General features: G+C 44.3%; 2 protein-coding genes across 3 annotated transcripts in view; one reads left to right on the top strand and one right to left on the bottom strand.

Moving 5' to 3' along the window:
- Window positions 1–109: 109 nt before the first annotated feature.
- LOC137623579 (uncharacterized) lies at window positions 110–22,732 on the bottom strand. Its single transcript, XM_068354411.1, has 2 exons — window positions 22,668–22,732; window positions 110–1,190 (listed from the first exon to the last, which is right to left on the bottom strand). The coding sequence occupies exons 1-2, from the start codon at window positions 22,730–22,732 to the stop codon at window positions 110–112; spliced, it is 1,146 nt and encodes a 381-aa protein (XP_068210512.1).
- Window positions 12,735–24,082, top strand: part of LOC137623209 (E3 ubiquitin-protein ligase RNF185-like) — an 83,843-nt gene continuing 72,495 nt past the window's right edge. For both annotated transcript variants that reach the window (XM_068353926.1, XM_068353925.1), the window contains exon 1: window positions 12,735–12,845. The gene's annotated coding sequence lies outside the window, so the exon portion shown is untranslated. The remainder of the gene's footprint in view (window positions 12,846–24,082) is intronic.

Consider the following 24,082-nt stretch of genomic DNA (forward strand, 5'->3'; position numbering starts at 1 on the left):
TAAACCTATGACAGTGCTGGTCAAATAAGGACAGAGAGATAGTGTTATACATTTTGGCTAAATCACACACAAACGCTACTTCATTTTCTCGGAACCTAAGTAAAACACCCTAAAGTGAGTTTAGCATGTCAGGACCCTTCACCCACATTTCATTTAGAGAAAAATTTATATACCTAGCAGAAGAATTAAACACTATCCGAAGGGGAGTTGAGCTAGAGTCAGGCTTTAGAACTTCAGTATGAGGTATGTAGAATATAGGTCCCTTATAACTATATATCTCATCTTCGGATAGCTTCCTGGCTACCCCCCGTGAAATCATATCATGAATTTGATTCTGATAGGACGTACAATAACCTAGTCCTAACTTGGTCAACCTTTTTTCTGTGGCTATTAGCCTAGCTGTTGCAAATGACACATTATTAGGTAAAAGATTAGGATTTCTTACCCAGGGGTAAGCGACTCTCCATCTATTCTTATCTGAATTAAATGATAAACCATGTGATATTTGAGCCAATTCTCTTTCTTCTTTAAGGGTACAATTACTTTGACCAGGGGTACAATTACCGCATTTACAACCAGAACACTTGGGGTAACAAGAAGTACCCAGGCTCTCAATACTTAAGTAATTATCCAACACGTCTTTAATGGTTTTCCTGGGAACTGAAGTAATCTCATTGACGTCTGTAATATCTATGTGATTGATTCTTACACTGACATTGGATTGATAACAGCGGGAAGTTAATTGTGGGTGAAATCCTCTAACAACATAGCCAAATTGGTTTAACATGAGTTGAAGGTTACCATTCGTTTCAATAACTTGAGGTATAAGGACACAGTAATCAATGCCTATTAATAAATGTATTACTCCAAAGGGTCTTGAAATGTGAAGACCGTTTAAACTTTTGAACAAACAACTAACGACATTCATATCAACTTTCTCAACAGGAGTAGTTATTTCATCTATACCACAGGCAATAATTTCCCATTTCACTCCATAGATGTCCACCACAGGAACTGTATACTCTTTAGAGGATACTGTCTCAGTTTTATTTCCCACTTTGGTTATGGTTATTTGCACATCTCTTCCATTAAGTCCTAATTCTTGGGACTTTAGATGAGTGATTAGCGACACATTGCTACCACTATCCCATAGCACATTAATATCATTTTTGGGCTCAAGCCATGACGTCCTGATGGAAGGTTCCTTTTGGTAGCTTCCTTGGGTATATTAACTACAAGGATATTCCCATAGAAATAAACCACAGGTTATCACAGAATTCTTACTTCTGGTGCGAGTATCCTAAAGGTTTCCCTTTAAGACATCGTATATCAACAGGGGACGCATGTATTAACACGCCACATAGCTATCTGCACCCCATATAGAGTTAACACTTCGATATGGAAAGGTGGAAAATAACTGGGGAGCTGTTCCACAGTTACACTCGTTCGTGGCTACTTTTGGTACTCGAAACGTAAACAAACGGGCGCCATTGCTAAATGACGTCATGTCCGTCCTCATCCTTCTGCTTGTAGCTACCTTGCTTAGACGGATTTCCCCTTGTGCGATTTTCATCGACTTGCATCGCCGTTATGTCTATACCTTCAGCCTCGCCTTCTTCTGGAAAGTTGAGTACCAGGTCCCAGTATTGTTTAAATAAGTTCTGGCCGTAAAGTAACTTATACTTTTCGTAATATTTTGTGTTTTGTGGCGGAGCTGTGCTACTACCGGACACGCCATTTTATGGCGTCGCTGTTCTCTTGCATGCCTTATTTAGCTAGTCAGAACAGCTTTTTCCGGCCTCTTAACTAATTGATATTGTTAGTTATTTAGTCTTCATAGCTAGGAACTTCATATATCGTGTTTTAACGCTCCATTATCCGGTCATCGCTTGACCTCATACTAGATTACTAGCTTAGCCCCTAGGCTAGATTGCCTAGCACTTGTGTTCATGCATGATATATTCCAGTGATCCTAGGTTAAGTTATGAAGATAGTGGCATTATTTATCATACTGTTATCTGTGATGCAAGTGTTTTTCGCCTTCAGGGACCATTTAGGGGACCGGTTTGATTGCGTACCTTTCTAACCTAACCTAAATGTAGGAACCCCTATATGCTCCCTTCATCCCCTGCCTACGGGCATTCCCTCAGCGTGGCCATGCTTCCCCTTCTATATAGGGGAATCTTGTCCATAATCAGAGTATTTATCGCTTCTCTGTCTACCTTAAGGGAATGATCCCCCCTTAGGGTTGCGACCGAGAAAGAGGAACAGCTCTGTCCTTCCTCAGTTGCTTATGGTTAGGTTACTTACCCTTCCATGCAACTTGCGATGTGTCTTTCAGCCTACCTAGCATGGGAATTAACACTGCTTATCTAGGTTAGGCCTTGGGGGGGGGCCGCTAGTTCTGTACTTTTATAGTTTGAGACGGTACTCTTGCACCGTTCTCATTCTGGTTACCTACCCTAGGCTAGGGAGCGTCCTCCCTTTCCTTGGAGGCCATTCTTGTACAGAGCCTTCCCTATGGAAGACCCCTCTTCTTCTCCCTCCCCACCTATCCCTTGGTGTAGGCTAGCCCATACATAGGCTGGCCTATACACATCTGTCCCTAGACCTACAACTCCTCCCTTGGGTGGAGTGATAGGGCTATCTTGATCTCCTGTTGAGCAGGCCGCTCTGGTACACATACCCTTCATAGCGTTCTATGGGGGTGGCCACTGGCAGCGATTTGTCCAACAGGGGGTTCCCCCTCTTGAGTGTACTCTAACCCTCCCTTGGGTTACCCTGGCACCTGGCCGGCTGCCGGCCCCCTGCCATTGGATGCTAGGAGGACCTACTCCTATCATGGGTACACTCTCTCTGGAGGGTGTGGTCTTACCCCTCCAATCCCTCCTTATCTGTCTCTCTATCTACCCTGGTTCCGGTCCCTTGCCGCCTCTACTGCCGGCGATATCGCCCTACCCTTTGGTGACTCTCTCTCATAAGATACCCTCCCTCCTCTAAGTCGTTAGCCTTCCGTGTGCCGAGGGGCTGCCGCCTTCCGTCGGCATACAACCGATGGCCCACCCCTCCCTTACCTAGTTTCGGTTGTCCGACCTTTGGGCCGGCCTCCGGCGTGCCGGCATTGATTGCCGGCGGTCTGGGTATACTTCCATATACTGCATTATCTTATGAACTGATCACCAAGCCGTCAGCCTTCGGCTGCCGGAGCCGCTGCCTCCCGCCGGCATCAAAAGACTCAGTGGTCCCTAGTGATCGGATTCCCACCGTCCAGTTAGTGGTGGAATCTGATGTGGTCATGGCTCAGTCCATGCACTAGTGCCGTTTAGATTCCGACAACGTGGAACGTATGTCGGAAGTGTCGGAGACCACGGAGAGGAACCTCATGGGCGAGGAGCTCGACTATGAGGAAGATCAGGTGGAATACCCTGATTCGGAGCATGAGGTCGCTCCAGCTTCTACCCCTGCACCAACTCCTACACCGACTGAGGAGTCACTTCCTTCTACATCCGCTACCCCGGACTCCACCCCATCTAGCACTCAGGAGATCTTCAAGATGCTCTCATGGATAAGAAACTTCGCGAGACTCATGATTTTTTCAAGTCCAACCTCGGAAGTTCTAAGCAACCGAAAAGGATTTCGGTTAAGGACCTCCCTGCCTGCTCGGATACTAACCCATGGAGGTATGCCGAGCACCTGCCGATCACCACGGGCAAGATCTTCATCAGTGAGTAGGTCGGCTCGATCGCGTTGGAAAAAGTGGAGTTCTTCCCGAACTTTGAGGCTTACCCGGACTATTACGTCCGACTCAGGTCCAAACCCGCCTCTAAAGAAGAGACCGAACCGAAGGAGGTTATTGTGCTCGATCTCTCGAAGGCCCAGGCTATGCTAGCCAATGCGGTGAAAAGTAGGGGCTTCACCAACTCAAAAATGCCGGTGCTTAGCAAGAAGCACCCGACCTTCGTCGCACTAGACAATGCGACCTTCCCCTTTCTGGAAAAGGCCTTCACTGCGGTACATAAAGCAGTGGAAGAAGGGAAACCTTGCCCTGTACTGGAGGAGTGCAGGCCCTTCTCCCTGACCACTCCCCCTGATGATAGGCACTGGAAAGACGTCCAGTCAACCTTCATAGTGGGGAAGCTAGAGCCTGACGTTGCTGGTCGTCAGTTTAACGAGGACCTCCCAAAACTCAACGATCACCTCCTTCGTAGGGAACATGATACGAAGGAAAGGCTCGCCGCATCTATGTCCCTCCAGGTACAGCTTGAAGTCATGGCCGGTAACACTAGGGTCCCTGACTTCTACATGGTCCTTGCCAAAACACATCTGGCAACGGTCGTGAAGGATCTGTACAGCTTCACGAAGGCTCGTAGAGCCTGTCGTGAATTCGTGTTCACAAATGCTACAGTGCGACACGAACCCCGGAGGCTGATTTCCTCCAACATCTGGGGTAAACACCCCTTTCCCTACTCCCTAGTGAAAGAGATCACTGACAAAGCCGCCACGGAGAACAGGAACCTTCTCCACAAATGGGGCATGTCAAAGAAAAGGAAATCCTCTCAGGACGACGGCCCTCAACCTAAGAGGAAACCCACGAAACCAAAACCCCAGCAACGTCAACAGAGACGGCAGTTTCCGGGATCCGCTACTCCCCAAGTGGCAGCTCAGCCACAACAGACCTTTCAGCTGGTCACCCAACCGATCTTGTCACAGTCACTGGTCTTCACCCCTGCATTTGAGCAGCAATCCACTACCTTTCGTCCCAAAGGTAGAGGCTCAAACAGAGGCTCAGGCAGAGGTGCATCTCGCCGTCCCTCCAGAGGCAGAGGAGGAAGGGGAGCTAGCGGCCGAGGTAGCAAACCCTCGGGAAGCCAGAAGCAATGAAGTGCTTCCGGTGGGAGGAAGACTCCGCCAATTCCAGGATCGTTGGACCTTCGATCCCTGGGCACACAGCATCGTCAAGAAGGGACTAGGCTGGAGCTGGACTCAACCACCCCCAACCTTCCAGCAATTCTTCCAACAGTCAACCCCCCTCCTGGAAGAATATGTCCTAGAACTCTTGAACAAGAAGGTGATAAAGAGGGTAAAGTCAACCAGGTTCCAAGGGAGACTATTTTGCGTCCCCAAGAAGGACTCCGACAAACTCAGAGTCATTCTAGACTTATCCCCCCTCAACAAGTTCATAGCGAACAACAAGTTCAAGATGCTGACTCTTCAACAGATTTGAACCCTTCTGCCTCAAGGGTCCTATACGGTCTCCATAGACCTGCGGATGCCTATTGGCACGTTCCAATGAACCACCACGCTTCCTCCTACCTAGGATTTCGACTCCAAAGGAAAAGCTACGCTTTCAGGGCCATGCCCTTCGGGCTCAACGTGGCCCCACGGATCTTCACCAAGCTGGCAGACGCCATCGTTCAACAGCTCCGCCTCCGCGGCATCCAGGTGATGGCCTACCTAGACGATTGGCTGGTCTGGGCGACATCGCCCGAAAATTGTGTAAGATCCTGCAACAAAGTCACTCAGTTCCTAGAACACCTCGGATTCAAGATAAACACCAAGAAATCTCGCCTCTCTCCAGCTCAGAAGTTCCAATGGTTAGGAATCCAGTGGGATCTTCAGTCACACCGCCTTTCCATTCCACGGAAGAAAAGGAAAGAAATAGCAGGGTCTGTCAGAAAACTGCTGAAATCCAAAAGGATCTCAAGACGTCAGCAGGAACTAGTTCTAGGCTCTCTACAGTTCGCCTCAGTGACAAACCCAGTGCTTCGTGCACAGCTAAAGGATGCCGCGGGAGTCTGGAGATGTTCTGCATCCATCGCTCGAAGAGACCTCAAGAGACAGCTCCCAAACAGACTTTGGTTACTCTTAAAGCCGTAGTGGGAAGCAAAGGCCCTGAAAAGGTCCATTCCTCTTCAACACCCACCGCCATCACTCAACATCCACACGGACGCTTCGCTGGAGGGTTGGGGAGGTCACTCCCACCAACAACAGGCTCAAGGGACATGGTCTCCCCTATTCAAGACGTTTCACATCAACATCTTGGAGGCCATGGCGGTCCTTCTCACTCTGAAGAAACTCTCTCCGCCTCCCTCGATCCACATTCGTCTGACTCTGGACAACTCGGTGGTAGTCAGATGTCTCAATCGTCAGGGCTTGAGATCGCCCCAGATAAATCAGGTGCTTCTCCCAATCTTCCGCCTGGCAGAAAAGAAGAAATGGCACCTGTCTGCAGTTCACCTACAAGGATTCCGCAATGTGACGGTGGACGCTCTATCTCGGACAAGCCCGATAGAGTCGGAATGGTCTCTAGACGCAAGATTGTTCTCCTTCATCTCTCGCCAAGTCCCGGAACTTCAGATCGATCTCTTCGCAACGAGCGACAACAATCAACTTCCTCGTTATGTGGCCCCGTACGAGGACCCCAAGACAGAAGCAGTGGACGCCATGTCACTGGATTGGAACAGATGGTCCAGGATATACCTGTTCCCTCCCACCAACCTTCTGCTGAAAGTCCTCTCCAAACTGAGAACCTTCAAAGGGACAGCGGCCCTAGTGGCTCCCAAGTGGCCCCGGAGCAATTGGTACCCCTTGGTCCTGGAGCTGCAGCCCAAGCTGATCCCCCTCCCGGGCCCAGTTCTCTCTCAGCAAGTACAGAAGTCGACTGTCTTCGCTTCATCATTGAAAGTCTGGGACCTTCATCTCATGATTTTCTCTCCCTAGCCGCAAAGAAAAGGTTTGGGATCTCGAAGAAAAGTCTAGACTTCCTCGAGGAATACAAGACCGAATCCACACGACGGCAATACGAATCATCTTGGAGAAAGTGGGTCTCATTCGTCAAAGCAAAAAACCTACGGAAATCACCATTGATTTTTGCATGTCCTTCTTCATTCACCTTCATGGACAAGGCTTAGCAGTCAACAAGATTTCTACCTGCAAATCGGCTTTGACTAGACCACTACTGTACGCCTTCCAGATTGATCTGTCCAACGATATCTTCAATAAACTACCAAAGGCTTGCGCTAGACTACGCCCAGCACCTCCGCCAAAACCTATCTCCTGGTCCCTGGACAAGGTACTTCATTTTGCCTCCAACTTGGACAATGATTCGTGCCCTCTCAAGGATCTGACTCAAAAAGTTATATTTCATTTTGCTCTCGCCTCGGGAGCCCGAGTCAGCGAAATAGTGGCATTATCAAGAGACGAGGGTCATATCCTGTTTACAGACTCAGGAGAACTTACCCTCTTCCCTGATCCGACGTTTCTCGCAAAAAACGAACTACCCACCAAGAGAATCTGCCCCCTGAAAGAAGATGCCTCTTTATGTCCGGTAGAGAGCCTCAAGGTCTATCTTCAGAGAACTTCAGACTTCGGTGGAGGCCAACTCTTCAAAGGAGAAACATCGGGTAGCGACCTGTCACTGAAACAACTAAGAGCGAAAATCACCTACTTCATTCGCAGAGCGGATCCTGACAGTACACCCGCAGGTCACGATCCTGGAAAAGTCGCATCATCTCTGAATTTCTTCTAGAGTATGGATTTCGAAAGCCTCAAGAGCTTCACAGGATGGAAATCTTCGCACGTTTTCTTCAAGCACTACGCGAAGCAAGTGCATGAAGTCAAACATTTCGTGGTAGCCGCAGGTAGTGTTATGAAACCTGCCGTTTAACTCTGCATAGAACAGTGAGTTACTTGGGACTTTAACTCTACGGGTGCCTGTGTTGACCCTCGTGTGATACATAGTGATTTCATGGACACTTAGTGTTTCTCATAGACTGTTCTTTACAAGGTGAAATGTCATAGACTTCACATGAGTGCCACATGCCTAGAGCATGATGTGTTTTTTCCTTCTTAAAGACTGACGTTCCTTTGGAACTTGTGCTTTCTAATAATTTGAAATTTCTTTCAGATTCAAGATTGAAGTCTTCTAATTTCTATGTACATTATAATTTTGTTATTGTAAATTAACTTTACATCCTTTATTGCATTTATTATTACTATAACCTGCAATTGTGAAATAAAATGTCTATTTTATTACATGTGCTATTCTCAACGCTCCTATTTACACTATGAAGTACATGAATGACATAGTTTCATTACCCCTTTCTTTTGAAATAAGAGGAATAATATGTTTTGTCTGTATTATATACTCACCTATGCTGTGTAATATTCCTAATTGAATACTTACTTATGCCATACCTTCGAGACCAGATTGTTCTCTAACCATGGAATATAGTGACTAACCACCACTTATCTATTGTCGAGAATGTTCCTACACGAATATTGACCATTCTGTCTTGTCTCCGAGTCCTTCACATACTCTCCGCAAGGTGAGTAGCCCTTCGATGACCACTTTGAACTTTGGTATGACCCGTTGGGACTTCTCTGCCAGGGGGGCAGGAAGCTGTATCCCCACGGAACCTCTATCGAGGTCACAATGCTTACCTCTATTCAAAGCCCTTGGCACTTACTCTATAAGGGGGAAATCTTCCACGATACATTGATTCTCTGGTACTCGTCCATCAGGACGTCTTGGCTTGAGCCCAAAACACGGATTTTGAGCGAAGCGAAAAATCTATTTTTGGGTGAGATAGCCATGACGTCCTGATGGACCCTCCTTGCTATTCTAGTCCAGCCTTTCAGGCCCCGCCCTGTCCTGCTGTATCATGGAGATTAGCAAGCAGCTGGCATCAGGATGAAGACGGACGTGACGTCATTTAGCAATGGCGCCCGTTTGTTTACGTTTCGAGTACCAAAACTAGCCACGAACGAGTGTAACTGTGGAACGGCTCCCCAGTTATTCTCCACCTTTCCATATCGAAGTGTTAACTCTATATGGGGTGCAGATAGCTATGTGGCGTGTTAATACATGCGTCCCCTGTTGATATACGATGTCTTGAAGGGAAACCTTTAGGATACTCGCACCAGAAGTAAGAATTCTGTGATAACCTTTAGTTTAATTCTCTGGGAATATCCTTGTAGTCAATATACCCAAGGAAGCTACCAAAAGGAACCTTCCATCAGGACGTCATGGCTATCTCACCCAAAAATAGATTTTTCTCTTCGCTCAAAATCCGTTCTGTAAAGGTAATCTAAAAGTTAATAAGCTTGTGCAATGGAGAAATAGTGCACTTCTCGTTTATATTATTATTATTATTATTATTAGGCTATTACTTGCTAAGCTACAACCCTAGTTGGAAAAGCAGCATGCTATAAGCCCATGGGCTCCAACAGGGAAAATAGCCCAGTGAGGAAAGGAAATAAGGAAATTAATAAACTGTAAGAGAAGTAATTAACAATTTAAGTAAAATATTTTAATAACAGTAACATTAAATAAATCTTTCATATATAAACTATAAAAAAAAACTTTAAAAAAAGAGGAAGAGAAATAAGACAATAGTGTGCCATCAAGGAAGAGAGCTCTAACCCAAGACACTGAAACATTGGCTTGATTTTGGAGTGTCCTTCTCCTAGAAGAGCTTCTTACCATACCTTTACCAAGAGAAAAGTAGCCACTAAGCAATTACATTGCAGTAGTTAACCACTTGAATGAAGAAAAGTTGTTTGGTAATTTCAGTGTTGCCAGGTGTAAGAGGACAGAGTAGAATGTGGAAAGAATGTGTAGGAAAAGATAGAATGAACCGTAACCAGAGAGAGGGATCCAATGTAGTAGTCTGGCCAATCAAGGGACCCATAACTCTCTAGCGGTAGTATCTCAACGGATGACTGGTGCCCTGGCCAACCTGCAACCTTAATTTTATTCATTCCGTCACCTAAAACTAAGCCGAATTTAGTGATCAGGTAACCAATAAGATTAGTGACTCATATTATTAAACTTTATTAAAAACGAATGAATACCATCGCATAATCTATTTAACTCTTTTATAATGAACGGTTTGAAGTTTAATGGCATCCTAACATTAGATGTAATTTCGTTTTATATGAAAAGATAAATTTACGAAAGAAATAAGTAGAAAAGATATGGGGGAGGAATAAAGGTGATAATTATAAGATAATTGTAATCTACTATGATAACGTAATCATTTTTTTTTTTTTTTTCAAAAATACTGTTCTTTTCAAATATTCATGGAAACAGACTTGTCTTATGTCAGTATTATTTCAATTAAATGGAAATCCTGTCTGTATTTATTCTCAATCCTTACACAGTATATTACGAATCAATGAATTATTTTTTAATTGAATATTCTTTCAACCTTGGCGGCTTGGCCTTAAAAGAATTTAGTTGGATATTTATAAAATTGCTTAAACATTTGATGTTGTGACGTGTCTTTTATTGAGTCATATGATACTTTTCCTATGTCAAAATATTGAGTCATAGGATCCTTTTCCCATGTCAAAATATCGAGTCATAGGATCCTTTTCCCATGTCAAAATATCGAGTCATAGGATCCTTTTCCCATGTCAAAATATCGAGTCATAGGATCCTTTTCCCATGTCAAAATATCGAGTCATAGGATCCTTTTCCCATGTCAAAATATCGAGTCATAGGATCCTTTTCCCATGTCAAAATATCGAGTCATAGGATCCTTTTCCCATGTCAAAATATCGAGTCATAGGATCCTTTTCCCATGTCAAAATATCGAGTCATAGGATCCTTTTCCCATGTCAAAATATTGAGTCATATGATCCTTTTCCTATGTCAAAATATTGAGTCATATGATCCTTTTCCTATGTCAAAATATTGAGTCATATGATCCTTTCCCTATGTCAAAATATTGAGACGATGATATAATTTATGCCCTCGTTCACAAAGGGTGTTTTGCTCTTCTTAAAGACAAATAACTTTTTTTTTAATATATGGAATTGAAAGTTTTTTTTTCATATAAAAGTTTTTGTTTATCTGTGTTTGAAGTCAGAGCATGTCATTGATACTGAGGTAAAATTTCTAACCAACATTAAGCGGCGAAGCTTAAAATTTCTAACCAACATTAAGCGGCGAAGCTTAAAATTTCTAACCAACATTAAGCGCCGAAGCTTAAAATTTCTAACCAACATTAAGCGGCGAAGCTTAAAATTTCTAACCAACATTAAGCGCCGAAGCTTAAAATTTCTAACCAACATTAAGCGCCGAAGCTTAAAATTTCTAACCAACATTAAGCGGCGAAGCTTAAAATTTCTAACCAACATTAAGCGCCGAAGCTTAAAATTTCTAACCAACATTAAGCGCCGAAGCTTAAAATTTCTAACCAACATTAAGCGGCGAAGCTTAAAATTTCTAACCAACATTAAGCGCCGAAGCTTAAAATTTCTAACCAACATTAAGCGCCGAAGCTTAAAATTTCTAACCAACATTAAGCGGCGAAGCTTAAAATTTCTAACCAACATTAAGCGCCGAAGCTTAAAATTTCTAACCAACATTAAGCGCCGAAGCTTAAAATTTCTAACCAACATTAAGCGATGAAGCTTAAAATTTCTAACCAACATTAAGCGCCGAAGCTTAAAATTTCTAACCAACATTAAGCGCCGAAGCTTAAAATTTCTAACCAACATTAAGCGCCGAAGCTTAAAATTTCTAACCAACATTAAGCGGCGAAGCTTAAAATTTCTAACCAACATTAAGCGATGAAGCTTAAAATTTCTAACCAACATTAAGCGCCGAAGCTTAAAATTTCTAACCAACATTAAGCGATGAAGCTTAAAATTTCTAACCAACATTAAGCGCCGAAGCTTAAAATTTCTAACCAACATTAAGCGCCGAAGCTTAAAATTTCTAACCAACATTAAGCGCCGAAGCTTAAAATTTCTAACCAACATTAAGCGCCGAAGCTTAGACCAGAGCTCGCAATGGCTGTAACACAAATGTTTTTTACTAGGGCTTCTGTGTTTGAAAATGCTGTTTCAGTTTCTCTCACGTTATTCTAATTAATTTCTCTTCCTCTTGTTGTGTTAAAGTATTCATAGTTTATATAGGAAATATTTATTTTAATATCATTACTGTTCTTAAAACATCTTATTTTTCCATGTCTCCTTTCCTCACTGGGCTATTTTCCCTATCGGGGCCCTTGGGCTTATAGCATCCTGCTTTTCCAACTAGGGTTGTAGCTTAGCAATTAATAATAATAATAATAATAATAATAATAATAATAATAATAATAATAATAATAATAATAAAAAAGATTAGTCATCGTTATCGTGGAAAACCAAGAATTGAGTCAAGTATCTATTTTACTCTAAATCTATTTCGTCGCCATAACACACTATGATCCAGGGGTGCCATTCGTACGATAATTATCATACATGCACGATTATTTTAGATCTAGTACGATGTACGATACATAACTTATGCATATACATATATGTGTTTGTGTGTTTGATTAAACAATTATACTAAAATATTTTGAAATAAGTCAATCATGTAACTCTTAAATAATTATTTTGAAACTGTGTACGATAATTTTGGTTGAAAAAACGATAATTTTAAGGCTCATGTAGGATAATCCAGCTTTATAATCTGGCAACGCTGACACTATCCAGGGGTGCCATTCGTACGATAATTATCGTACATGTACGATTATTTTAGGTCCAGTACGATGTACGATACATACCTTAGGTATATACATATGTGTTTAATTAAACAATTATACTAAAATATTTTGAAATAAGTCAATCATATAACTCTTAAATAATTATTTTGAAACTGTGTACGATAATTTTGGTTGAAAAAACGATAATTTTAAGGCTCATGTACGATAATCCAGTCGAATAATCTGGCAACCCTGACATTATCTGTCAATAGAAGTCAGCCCAAAACCAACAGGTTACCTTCCAATGTCGTGTATTTATCTCTCCAAATGCCACTGACGTGATTCCTTCCACCTTAATATTTCGTAAGTAATGTCCACTTAATGTTTAAAGCACTGTCATGCGAAACATTCCTCAGTAATATAATATTGCGAAGCTGAGATTACAGATTCTGGGCTGTCAAGGACTCTTGATAGCCTAAATACCATCAGTGGTGACCCCGTTTAAAGACCTCAAGTTAGATGGATATTTGTTTTTTTGGTCATTTGTACATCGTATCCACTCTAGGCTCTATGAAATATATTGTCATGGGTAGACAATTCAGAATGTATCGTAAGGCAGGCATATGTTCGGTGGTTTTATTATAGTTATGGACGGGAAAAGCTTTCCCACCAAAAACCAGCGGTATTTTTGTAGTGAATTACAGCGCATTGTAACCTAGGAAAAAAACTACTGTTTCTTATAGAAAAAATTACGCTCTCTTCAAACGTGACACTCGTTTCCGTCGCAAATGAATAGTTTCAGAAATATTCGTTATTTGCTATAGGAAATCATATATTTCTTGTGCGAAGTCACACGATGGAATAATATACAAAATTACCGAAATATATATACATCTATATCCTACGATAATGGGGGACCCCAGTGGGAACTCGGGGTTTTGGGGTGGGGAAAACGATATATAATTGTTTTCCTATAGTAAATAACGTGAATTAACTGAATTTGATGTTCATTTCAATCGGAAACAAACAGATCAACCAATTTTAAGATGTACGGTGTCACTTCTCTTACGAACGAACGATAACATTAGCAACGTTACCAATAATACACAGTGTTACTAACGTTGACGTATGGTACACAGAGTTACCAATGGCACGTTGACATTACTAAAGATAGTAATGATAGATATTTCCATATGTTAAATAATTTCTCCATATAAGTTTTACTCAATATATAAAAAGTACAAAAAGGGCACAGAACCTAACAAACCCACCTAACCTAGCCTAGTAGTATGACAGGTCACAAAATAACATTTGATCTACATCGGACGTTGGCAGCACTGGTTACTGTATTTTTCCATGACACAATCTTTGTAACGGCGCCTCCAAAGTTTATCCAGATATACTGTTTTGTATTTTCCTCCGGTTATTATAATTTCAAGAAGGTAATGTATAGAGAAGAAAAGGCTTGTTTTACGTTTATATATCGATTCACCAGTATGTTTTCCCCACCCAAAACCCCGAGTTCCCACTGGGGGTCCTCCCTTATCGGAGGATATAGATGTATATATATTTCTGAAACTATTAATTTGCGACGGGAACGAGTGTCATTTTCGAAGAGATCGTAATTTTTTTCCATAAGAAACAGTAATTTTTTTCCTAGGTTACATTGCCCTGTAATACACTACAATGAAACCAAACCAGCTTCTTCCTTTAGAAAAACTTCTGTTTTCTTCGAAAATGCCACTTATTTTCACCGCAAATAAGTACTTGGTGAAATATATTACGATTTTACCTATTTGGTAATGTGGCTAAATATTTATTGTGGTTCCATATTTCTAATGAAGAAAACAAGAACTATTCAGGGTGTATGTACAATAGCGGCCACCTGTATGTGTTATTATGTCTACTGTAACTTAGAATACGGCAGTGTAAGGAGGGTCGCAAGAGGTCATTAGGCGCCCCCCCCCCCCCCCCCCCCCCCCCCGTTAGCTAAGTAGGTAAGGACACGGCTTGTAGGTTAGGTTAGTTGATGTCCATTTATAATCAATTATAATCAATGTGTGAGGAACTGGCCGCTTATATACAAAGGCTCCAACTATTCCGTATGTATTTATAGGTACTTTGAACGGTAATATTATGGTAGAGTCCCACCTATCGCCATTGCTGCTTTCCAGTACATAGTTGATGTTTTACTTTTTTCGCAAGCGAAGCGAGTGCACGGAGGAGCAAAAGCCATTAGATGTCGGTAATATTTGGATAGCGTATAATGGTTTTAGCTCCGCTGTCTGCTCGCTTCACTCGGAAAAAAAAAATAACATTAAGATTCTTTGTATTAGCAAGCGGTAATGGCACTGGGTGCGACACTACCGTATTATTACCCATTGAACGAATCTGATAGAATTACTTTAGAGAAATTTTTATCTCCAAATTATAGGCTTTTAGAAATTCTAGAAGTTATAACGGGTAAACCACATTTTCAAAGTGAAACAAATAGCTACTGACTCATCGGGAGGTGAGGGGTGCTATGCCCCCTGCAACCCCCCATTTTAGTCCTTTGTATCCATAGCTTACCCTAAGACTAAGGCTCTACCCTGTTTACTTGCTAACCTTCTTCACTCTTGAAATTGGGATTTCCAGACGTATATCCTAGTTTAACTGTTCAAAATACTTGTGAACACTGCAGGAATCCTAATATTTTCCTCTAAAAGGGAAGTGGTTTCCTATTTGAGATGATATTGATAAGTATATCTTGGTTAAATGAACATCAAAGAACAGTTTCAAAAGTGCGACAGAGTCATAAGAGGTGGAGCTTGTATAATAGATCTGAAGATAGGAGGTTGGCCAAGAGAAAGTCACTATTCAGGTCCCAGCTACCTTGGTCGGCCCGTTTATTTGGTGCTGACCTCGTGTTGGGGGCGATGCATGTGGCTGGGGCTGTGGCCCCATTTCATGGTTCTTTGCCCTGGCTTAGGTCCACAGCTACCCTGATATCCAGGTGGGACAGATGATGACGCTTAGTCGTAGATATTAAAGTTGATATGCAGGAACACAGCTTCTGGTGATGAAGTTCCAAGGTTTCCTTATGTTCTTCAAGATATATCTTTGTAAATACCGTATAAAATTCCAGGTCACAACCAGTGAAGCTGTATTCCGTCAAGTTTGTCTCTCCAACTTGTTACCTGCCCTTTATATACCAGGGACCAATTCTTCCGAATGTTCCTGTCAGTCTTGAAGCATCCAGGACTAGCCTCATGCATGCTGGACCAATAGCGATGGACGTAGTTATTATGAGAACTATCCAGAAACTCTAGTTCTTGAATACAATGTCATTTTCTAATTACAGAGTTTTTATTTTCACATTAACACAATTAGTCACTAAAGGAGGGCTTTAGGGTTAGAGTGTTCACTACTCTCTGCCATAATGAAGAGGCTTCAAGTTTGGGCAGTTCTTCAGGGATATACCTGTTTGCCATATGGGGGAATAGGAAGCTCCCTGGTTTTTCTCCATCGATTCAGTCAAGTGGTCTGTTCGAAGTCTCCTTCCAATACCCATGGGATCATGTGGATGGTTATGCCCTTTCTCTGTTTAATCCTGTACTGTCCGCTAATCTACCTCGTGGGATTACGTTGGGACTCGGGTTGATCCAGATGGCTCCTAGGTGGTCTCTTGCCGAATTGATTCCCGTTATACCTTGTCAAGATCCCAGGGTGACTCCCTTGGCCCTCACTCTTCCTGGGAAAGTGTGTCATCCTCTTTGAGTGATGTTGTGAAAGGGATTCTTCTCAAAACGAGTCATCTGTAGACAAGATTGCGGAGTTCCTCTTCTCCCTAGCTGGGAGAAGCTTCTCTCAGTACTTTCTGTCAAGGCTATTGCTCAGACTCGAGCATGGTCTTTTGACGGAAGGGGATAGACCTTAACTTGTCTTAGTAGTTGCCTTTGCTCAGAGTAACTGCTAACCGTATTTCCGTTCACAGTACAGTACATCTTCCAAGCCTTTGAGAAGGCCTCAGTCAAGGTTTTGACTCTCTATACTGTCTCTGCTGCCTTATGATCAGCGAAGAGGTTAGGGGAGTGACATGATCTCTCTGCCTTAGTATCCTGGTCTGAGAGGTAGGAGCTCCTTAGTCTAGTGCCAGGTCACTTGGCCGAACCTGGATCTTGCAGGGGCACGACCCCAGGTTCAAGCCCTTCTCTATTCCCTCTCTGTGTGATGCGTAGAGTGGCATGAAGAGAAGAGGCTTTTGTGCCCCGCCAGTCCACGGTTGTGCTATCTGAAGACCCATTGCCTCTTACCCACGTGTCTGTGACAATAGCACGGGAAGAATCAAGAATGAGGAATCTAGAACATGATATCTTTTAGACTTCAGGAGTCAATCCATAATGCTTACAATTTGACTGCTGAGAGTCTAGGTACTAGCTAGGACTGGAACTTGCAAAGTCAAGGACTAGGCTCTACCCTTACCTTCAAGAGGAATCTTGCAGTTAGCTGGGTGTTGAAGGTTGGGTAAAGAGATTGATAACTATATGATATAGTGTATAGTTTTCCTTCCTTTGAAAAAATAAAACTGACATGTTCTTGGTAATGTGTAAGTCTTGCTTAATTAGCACCATAGGTTTTGATATTAAACCCCTTCGGTACTAAACCCAGCCTCTGAACCTATACCCACTTAACCCAACCCCTCCTTGCTGAGAGAATTGATGACAAATTATCAATTTCTTAGGTTGAGCTTCAATTTACTGTTTCAGCAGTAGTGATGAATTTTTGTATATTTATGCTGATTATATTATCAGATACATACTCTACTGTTCTTAACAGATTGTACTAAAAGTATATTGTACAGTATACTAATCAATATTATCATTAAATTTACCTTCATTAATGATACTTGTCCTTGAGTATTCTATTTATCAATCATCAGGGATCTACAATTTTTCTAAATGATAGGATCAAATAAACTTCATTGTCTGGTGATGACATGATTTACTATGGTATAGTATGAAAGCAAATTTCTGAAACCTATTAATTTCTAGATGTTCCGTAACTGGAACACAAACCTACACTATGTATTAGAGGTATTGCTGAAAGGACGAGCCATTAAGATTTAGCGAGGGTTAACTACCCATCCCGTTAGTTAATGGGGGGGGGGGTAGGGGGAAGAGTGCCACCCCTCCCACTCACACACCTTTGATTGAGCTCACTTTGCTCCTTACTCGGATGGTGAACGGTCGTTGCCGCTCTTCAACCTCGCTCATATTTGGACTGCCATTAATGTTAATTTGCTCTCTTTTGTCAGTTTGTGTGTGTTGACTTCTGCCGGCCATGCGTAATTGCCCTGCTCCTGAGGGTTGCTCCTGCGGTACATTCATGTCTGTCGAGGACACTGATCCTCACACCCTTTGGCCTTCCTGCCGAGGCAAACGATGTAATATGGATAATAATTATGCTGAGTGTCGGGAGTGATCTGCCTCATAGTGCTAAAGGTTTGGGCGATGGTGAAAGAAGTCTAAGCGGGACTCTTCTTGTTCGAAGGTATCTTCAAAGCAGAAAAAACCCAAGGCTTCTTCTTCTGCTTCCAGACCTTCCTCTGAAGCTCATTCGATCTCCTCCGGGGAACCATCGAGTAGTAGCACAGGCCATTAAACCCCTGGACAACCTCAGTCCTCAAGAGACGGTGTTGCTTCCCCTAGCGAAGCGACCTTGCCTCTCCCCCCGGGGGGTCTATGACTCTTTCTTCGATTTTACAGGTTTGGGCATATTGTACTTGGGGTTACCGGGTCCACCCTCCAAGAAGTCCTGCTACAACTTCTTCATTGTGGCGCTAGCGCAGCGCTTGTTGACATCAGAGGTGCATCCTCTAGCCTTTGTCGATGTTGTGGTGTTAGAGGTGTCATCTGCTGCCCATCCTGTCAATGTTCCTGCCTCTTCTGACTCATCTGCCATTGCCGAACATCCTGTGAACGGGAAGCTAAGTCCTAAGTGCGTCCCTTCTGTGAGTGTTTCTTCCCGGGGGCTGGAGGAGGGGGGGGGGGAGTTCACTCATAGAGACTCCTCTTCGGAAGACTGCTGCTGCTGAAGGTCGGCTTACTGGTCCCCCGGGCCCTAGAGGGTGTCACTTTGGCGTTGTTCCAGACGTCCTCGTCCTCCTCTTCGCCTCAGAGGTGCTCCTTCGCCATCATTTGAGAGACGACTGGCCCTTCAGCCTTGTCATTGCAGCCTTCCTTGGAGGAGGAGCCTCCTCATCCAATGTCATGTGGCTCTCGACCTTCCCCTGCCTCTGGGCCTTCTCAGCTCTTGGTCAGCTCTTCCAGAGAACGGTGTAGTGGAAGAGCTGACCAAGGGGATCTCTGTAGAGAGACTCTCCAGTCGTCAGGTCGCGTTCTCGTCGACAAAGACCCTCAATTAAGAGAATGTCGCAAAGTATGCCATGCAGGCTACTTCGTGGCTGGATCTTTGGTTGGGGTCCTTGGGAATCCTGGTACGAACCGAGGATTTCTCTATGGAAAATACCAGGAAGGCTATGAAAACCTTCTTCCTCTCGGGTACCCGTACTATCGAGTTCCTAGCCCCCCAAGTTTTGAACTTGTGGGTTAATACCATCCTTAAGCGAAAGGGCTCTGTATCCTAGAGGTTCCATCTGTAAGTCCCTATCACCGAGTTTGCTAGGCTCAGGAATTCCTCTCTCTAGAGGGGTCTTCATTGTTCGAGCCAAGGGACGAGGAGCGGGCTGCAGAGAGATGGAGGAAGTCCCACCAGAGCTCTCTTTCACAGGTCCTTGACATCCCGGCCCCTACAGACCACCAGCGTCTCAGCAGCCTAACCCGCCCAATACCTCGAAAAGACAGCAGTGAAGAAAACTGTGTCGAAAAAGCCCTTTCCTACCAAAGACAAGAAAGGCTCAAAGTCCTCCAAGGGAGGAAAGTATCCTAGAGGGAGTGGCTGCGGCCGCAAACGCTAGGATAAGCACTCCCCCTGCTTGTCCATCAGGGGGCGGGGGTTGCCTACAAAGTTGCTGGAGCAGGTGGAAACAACTCGGGGCCTCCAGTCTCCATAATTTGTTCTGGGTATTGCGTCCCGTTCATGTCATCTCTCCCTCCCCTGATCGAGGATCCAGTGTCGATAGACTCCTTTGCAATGGGATCAGCAAAGGGCAATACTACAAACTATGTTGGAGAAGGGTATTCTCCAAGAGGTCCTCGACAACTCTCCAGGCTTCTTCAGTCGACTCTTTCTTGTGAAAAAGGCGTCTGGAGGCTGGAGACCAGTCTTCTACCTCTCTGCTCTGAACAGATTTGTCAAACAAACTGTTAAGCATGGAGACGGCAGACACAGTCAGACAAGCGGAAAGACCGCAGGACTTCATGTGCACACTGAACCTAAAGGATGCTTACTTCTAGATCCCAATCCATCTGTCTTCAAGGAAGTACCTAAGATTCAGTTTAGACAACAGGAAATACAGTACCAGTTCATGGTACTGTGCTTCGGTCTTTCCACAGCACCCCAAGTCTTCACCAGAGTGTTAGCCTTAGTGTCATCTTGGGCACACATGGTGGTATCCATCTCCTCCATTATCTGGATGATTGGCTAATCCCAGAAGACTTGATGTCAACCCTTCTTCAACATCAAAACAAACTTCTGAGGATTTGTCAAGATATGGGGATCATGTTAAACCTCAAAGTCCTCCCTGCTTCCCACTCAAAGACTGGTATACCTAGGTATGATCATAGACACCAATCTCCACAAAGCCTTCCCATCAGTCGACATGATAATAAGGCTGAGAGGGGTCGCAAGACCCTTTCTCAGATGAGAAGAACTCCGAGACCAGAAGTGGCTATGTCTTCTCGGACACCTATCATCCTTGGCCCACCTAGTTCCCAGCGGCCACCTCAGGATTCGATCCCTCCAGTGGTGGCTCAAGTCCCAGTGGAATCAGGCCTTTGATTCCCTGGACTTTCTGGGATCAGCGGAACGGACGGACCTCGAGTGGTGGATGGCAGACGAGAATCTGCGGAGGGGCATAGATCTTCTTGTCCTCCCCGTGAACTTAATGCTGTTCTCAGACGCTTCAAAAGAATGGTGGGTGCCCCACGTGCTGCACCACATGACCTTAGGCCTTTGGTTAGAGTCAGAAAAATACCTACACATAAATCTCTTAGAGATTAAGGCCATCTTTCTGGCTCTTCAATAGTTCTTTCTTTTCCTGGTGCCCCACTCAGTGGTGGTGATGAGCGACAACACCACAGTAGTGGCTTATATAAACAAACAAGGAGGTACTTTCTTGCAGCCTCTATCCCATCTAGCAGAGATACTGAGATGGGCCGAGATCTATTCAACACCACTTCATTCCAGGCAAAAGGAATGTGCTCGCCGACAATCTGAACAGAGCATCTCGTAGAGTGAGTACTGAGTGGTATTTGGATCCTCTGGTAGCTAACAAAGTCCTGTCTTTGTGGGGTTCTCCAACGGTGGATCTCTTCGCAACGGCTCCAAACTTCAGGCTCCTAGTGTACTGCTCCCAAGTCCCAGAACCTTAAGGCGCTCTGGCAACATGCAGTCCAAAAACGGTGGGACAACATCGTTTATGTCTTTCCCCCGTTCTGTCTGATGAACATCGGTCAACCTCTCAATGACCCTCATAGCTCTGCTATGACATCGTGTGGAATGGTTCCCGGACCTTCTGCAGCTCCTGACGGTGGCTCCGAGAGAACTCCCTCTACGACACGATCTACTCAGACAACCACACATCAACACCTACCACAAAGCTGTAGCTTCGCTACGACTTCACGCCTGGAGACTATATCCAGCATCTCCTCGCTCAGAGAGGAATTTTGCATGAAGTTGCGAGCAGAATGTCTGGATACGTGCGGAAATCAGTCGGAAGTGAGACCTCCCCCATAGAATGTGGTTCGAGTTCGATCTTTAAAGAGACCCCCACGAACTACTGCACCAGGCAAAAGATCACTACCCGACCTGGAGGATGGTGTTCCTGCTCGCTCTGGCTTCGGCCAAACAAGTCGGCGTACTACATGGTCTCTCGTACAACATCACCCATTCAAGGGGATGGGGAGAGGTAACGTTCAGCTTTGTCCCTTAGTTTTTTGCCAAGACTCAGAATCCAGGGGTGGCTGATCCTAGATTTGACTCCTTCCGGATTACGAGTCTCTGGTCTGTAATAGATGACCCAGACCATCTCTTACTCTGTCCAGTGAAGAGTTTGAGACTTGCCTTAAAAGAAAAGCAGGAGCCCTCCCCTGAGTGCCTGCACTGTTTGTCAGCACAGGGAGGACAAGAGGAGGATCACCAAGAACACCATTTTTGCTTGGATTTACAAGGTCATAGACCATGCTCTGAATCCAGGTCCTCCTCCATCATGTCGCCTCAGAACCCACGATGTCGGGCGTAGGTATGTCCCTGACATTCAAAAGAAACTATCTTGTGACGCTGGTTTTACAGGCTGGGGTGTGGAAACGCCAAACAACTTTCACAGCCCATTACCTCAGACGTGACCCATAGGAGGCTCGATACCTTTTCTATCGACCCTGTGGTGGCTGCACAACAGCTGGTCCAGTACCTAAAGCTGCTTATTGGACAAGTAGCAGAAGGTTGAGGGCACTGTTACTCAGTTTTAGTCTGCATGAATGAAAAGGTATGACTGGCTCTTATTCTTTTCTTCATCCTACACTCTCTTGGGGAAAGCAGCAGCCTGTGTTCTCTGCACAAGCTGACTTTAAGCTACTGCAGGTAAAGCATGCTCCATTGTGTACCTAGTATTGTGTCAATACTGTTGCATCCCCATACCCTGGTGAGGTGGTATTGGGAAAGTCTTGGTTACAACAGTTTTTCCTACGAGACTCTGAATAAGTTTTACCTTGACAGTCGCACTGTTTATCTCAACACACAGCTTGCGTAGGATGTAGACCTTGCATCACAAGGTTTAGCGAGGTGTTAGGAATTCCTTATATTTGGTACAGATATACTGAAAATAAGGAGCCCTCAGGTAAAACCAAAAAGCCAGTTGTTCCGTAACTGAAATACAAACCACGCTATTTAATATAGGTAATTACTTTCGGCGTAGCTGAAATGACGAGCTATTAGAAATTTAACAAGGGATTACTATCCTACCGCTAGTTAGCGGGGAGGGGGGGAGCTTGTCCCCCCCCCTGCACACACCTGTGCTAAGCTCACCTTGCTCTCGGCTCGGGTGCTAGACGGACGTGTCCGCTGTCACTCTTGCCTTCTCTGACAGCCATTTAACTGATCTTTTGTTTGCTTTTTCTTTGACAGTGTTTGTGAAGTTGGCTTCTGCGATGCGTAATTGTCTCGGTTTACCTGACCGCCCTTGTGGTACTTATATGTCGGTGGTGGAAACGGACCCACACACCTTGTGTCCTTACTGAAGGGGCCAACGGTGTGATAAGAGTAACATATGTGGTGAGTGTAGGGAGTGGTCTACCTCCCAGTGGGAGAGGTTTTTCCAGCGCCGGAAGAAGAAGTCCAAGCGGGATATTTCTCCTTCGAAGATTTCTTTGAAAGGAGAAAATCCCAAGGGCTCTTCTTCCGTTGCCCAAACCTGCTCCGAAGCTCCCACTCAATCGGTTTCTTCCGAGAAACTGTCGAGTGGTAGCGTAGGCCGCAGTTCTGTTGACCAATCTCGGGGTTTGGGAGAGGGAGTTGCCTCCCATAGCGAGGCAGCTCCTCCTCCTCTCCCGGGGGAGGATATTAATTCTGATTTGTTCCGTAATTGAATACAAACCACGCTATTTACATGGGGTGATTACTTCGGCGCAGCCGATGACGAGCCATAAAGTTTAAACGAGGGTTACCTACCCCACCGCTAGTTAGGGGGGGGGGTAGGGAGGGGTAGCTAGCTACCCCTCCCCCTCACACGCAGCGGAGAATACTCCACTTTTACTTTTGGCTCGCATAGTGATCGGAGGTTCCGCTCCTATGCTCTCTTGACAGCCATTATTGTTTTGTCTTTTAACTTACCTTTTCTTATACTGGATATATTTAAACATTTCTGATGTTTATACTGTATATATTTTTGTGTATGGAAAATATAAGTTTCCTTTGCTTGCGGTGTTGTGCGGTGTGTATTGTGTACGTCTGCTAGAGTTCGCTGGCTTAGGCCACAACGATCTTTCCGTGATCACGGCCTTGTACTTCTAGGCCACCATGGTTGCCTTTCGTGGAGTCCGGCCCTTCTCTTGAGGTCGTTCACCTCTTACTCCGTACTACGCCTACTATAGCTTCTCAGAACCGAGTCGCTATTTCGTCTTTTTTGTCTCAATTATTTTTACGAATATAATTGTGTTTTGACTTTTCAGCTCAGGGCTCACGTCCCTTCGGGGGTCGGTGATCCTTGGAACATTCAAAGTCAGTTGCATAATTATCATGTTATAATTCAGTTTAGTTAACTTTCGTCCCTTCCCCTCACCTGGGCATGCCGGGTGGGGGAGGGGGGCCACATACCTTCTTTCGTTCTTATGTTCTTTCCCTCGGGGTTTTCTCTTCGGAGTTTCACCCGGGGGAATTTTCTGTTAAATAATTATTCTGTTTTATTTTCCAGTTTACGATGCTGTTTCTTCGTGCCTGTTGTG

Source organism: Palaemon carinicauda, chromosome 30, assembly GCF_036898095.1.
Source record: "Palaemon carinicauda isolate YSFRI2023 chromosome 30, ASM3689809v2, whole genome shotgun sequence".
NCBI classification, from domain to species: domain Eukaryota; kingdom Metazoa; phylum Arthropoda; class Malacostraca; order Decapoda; family Palaemonidae; genus Palaemon; species Palaemon carinicauda.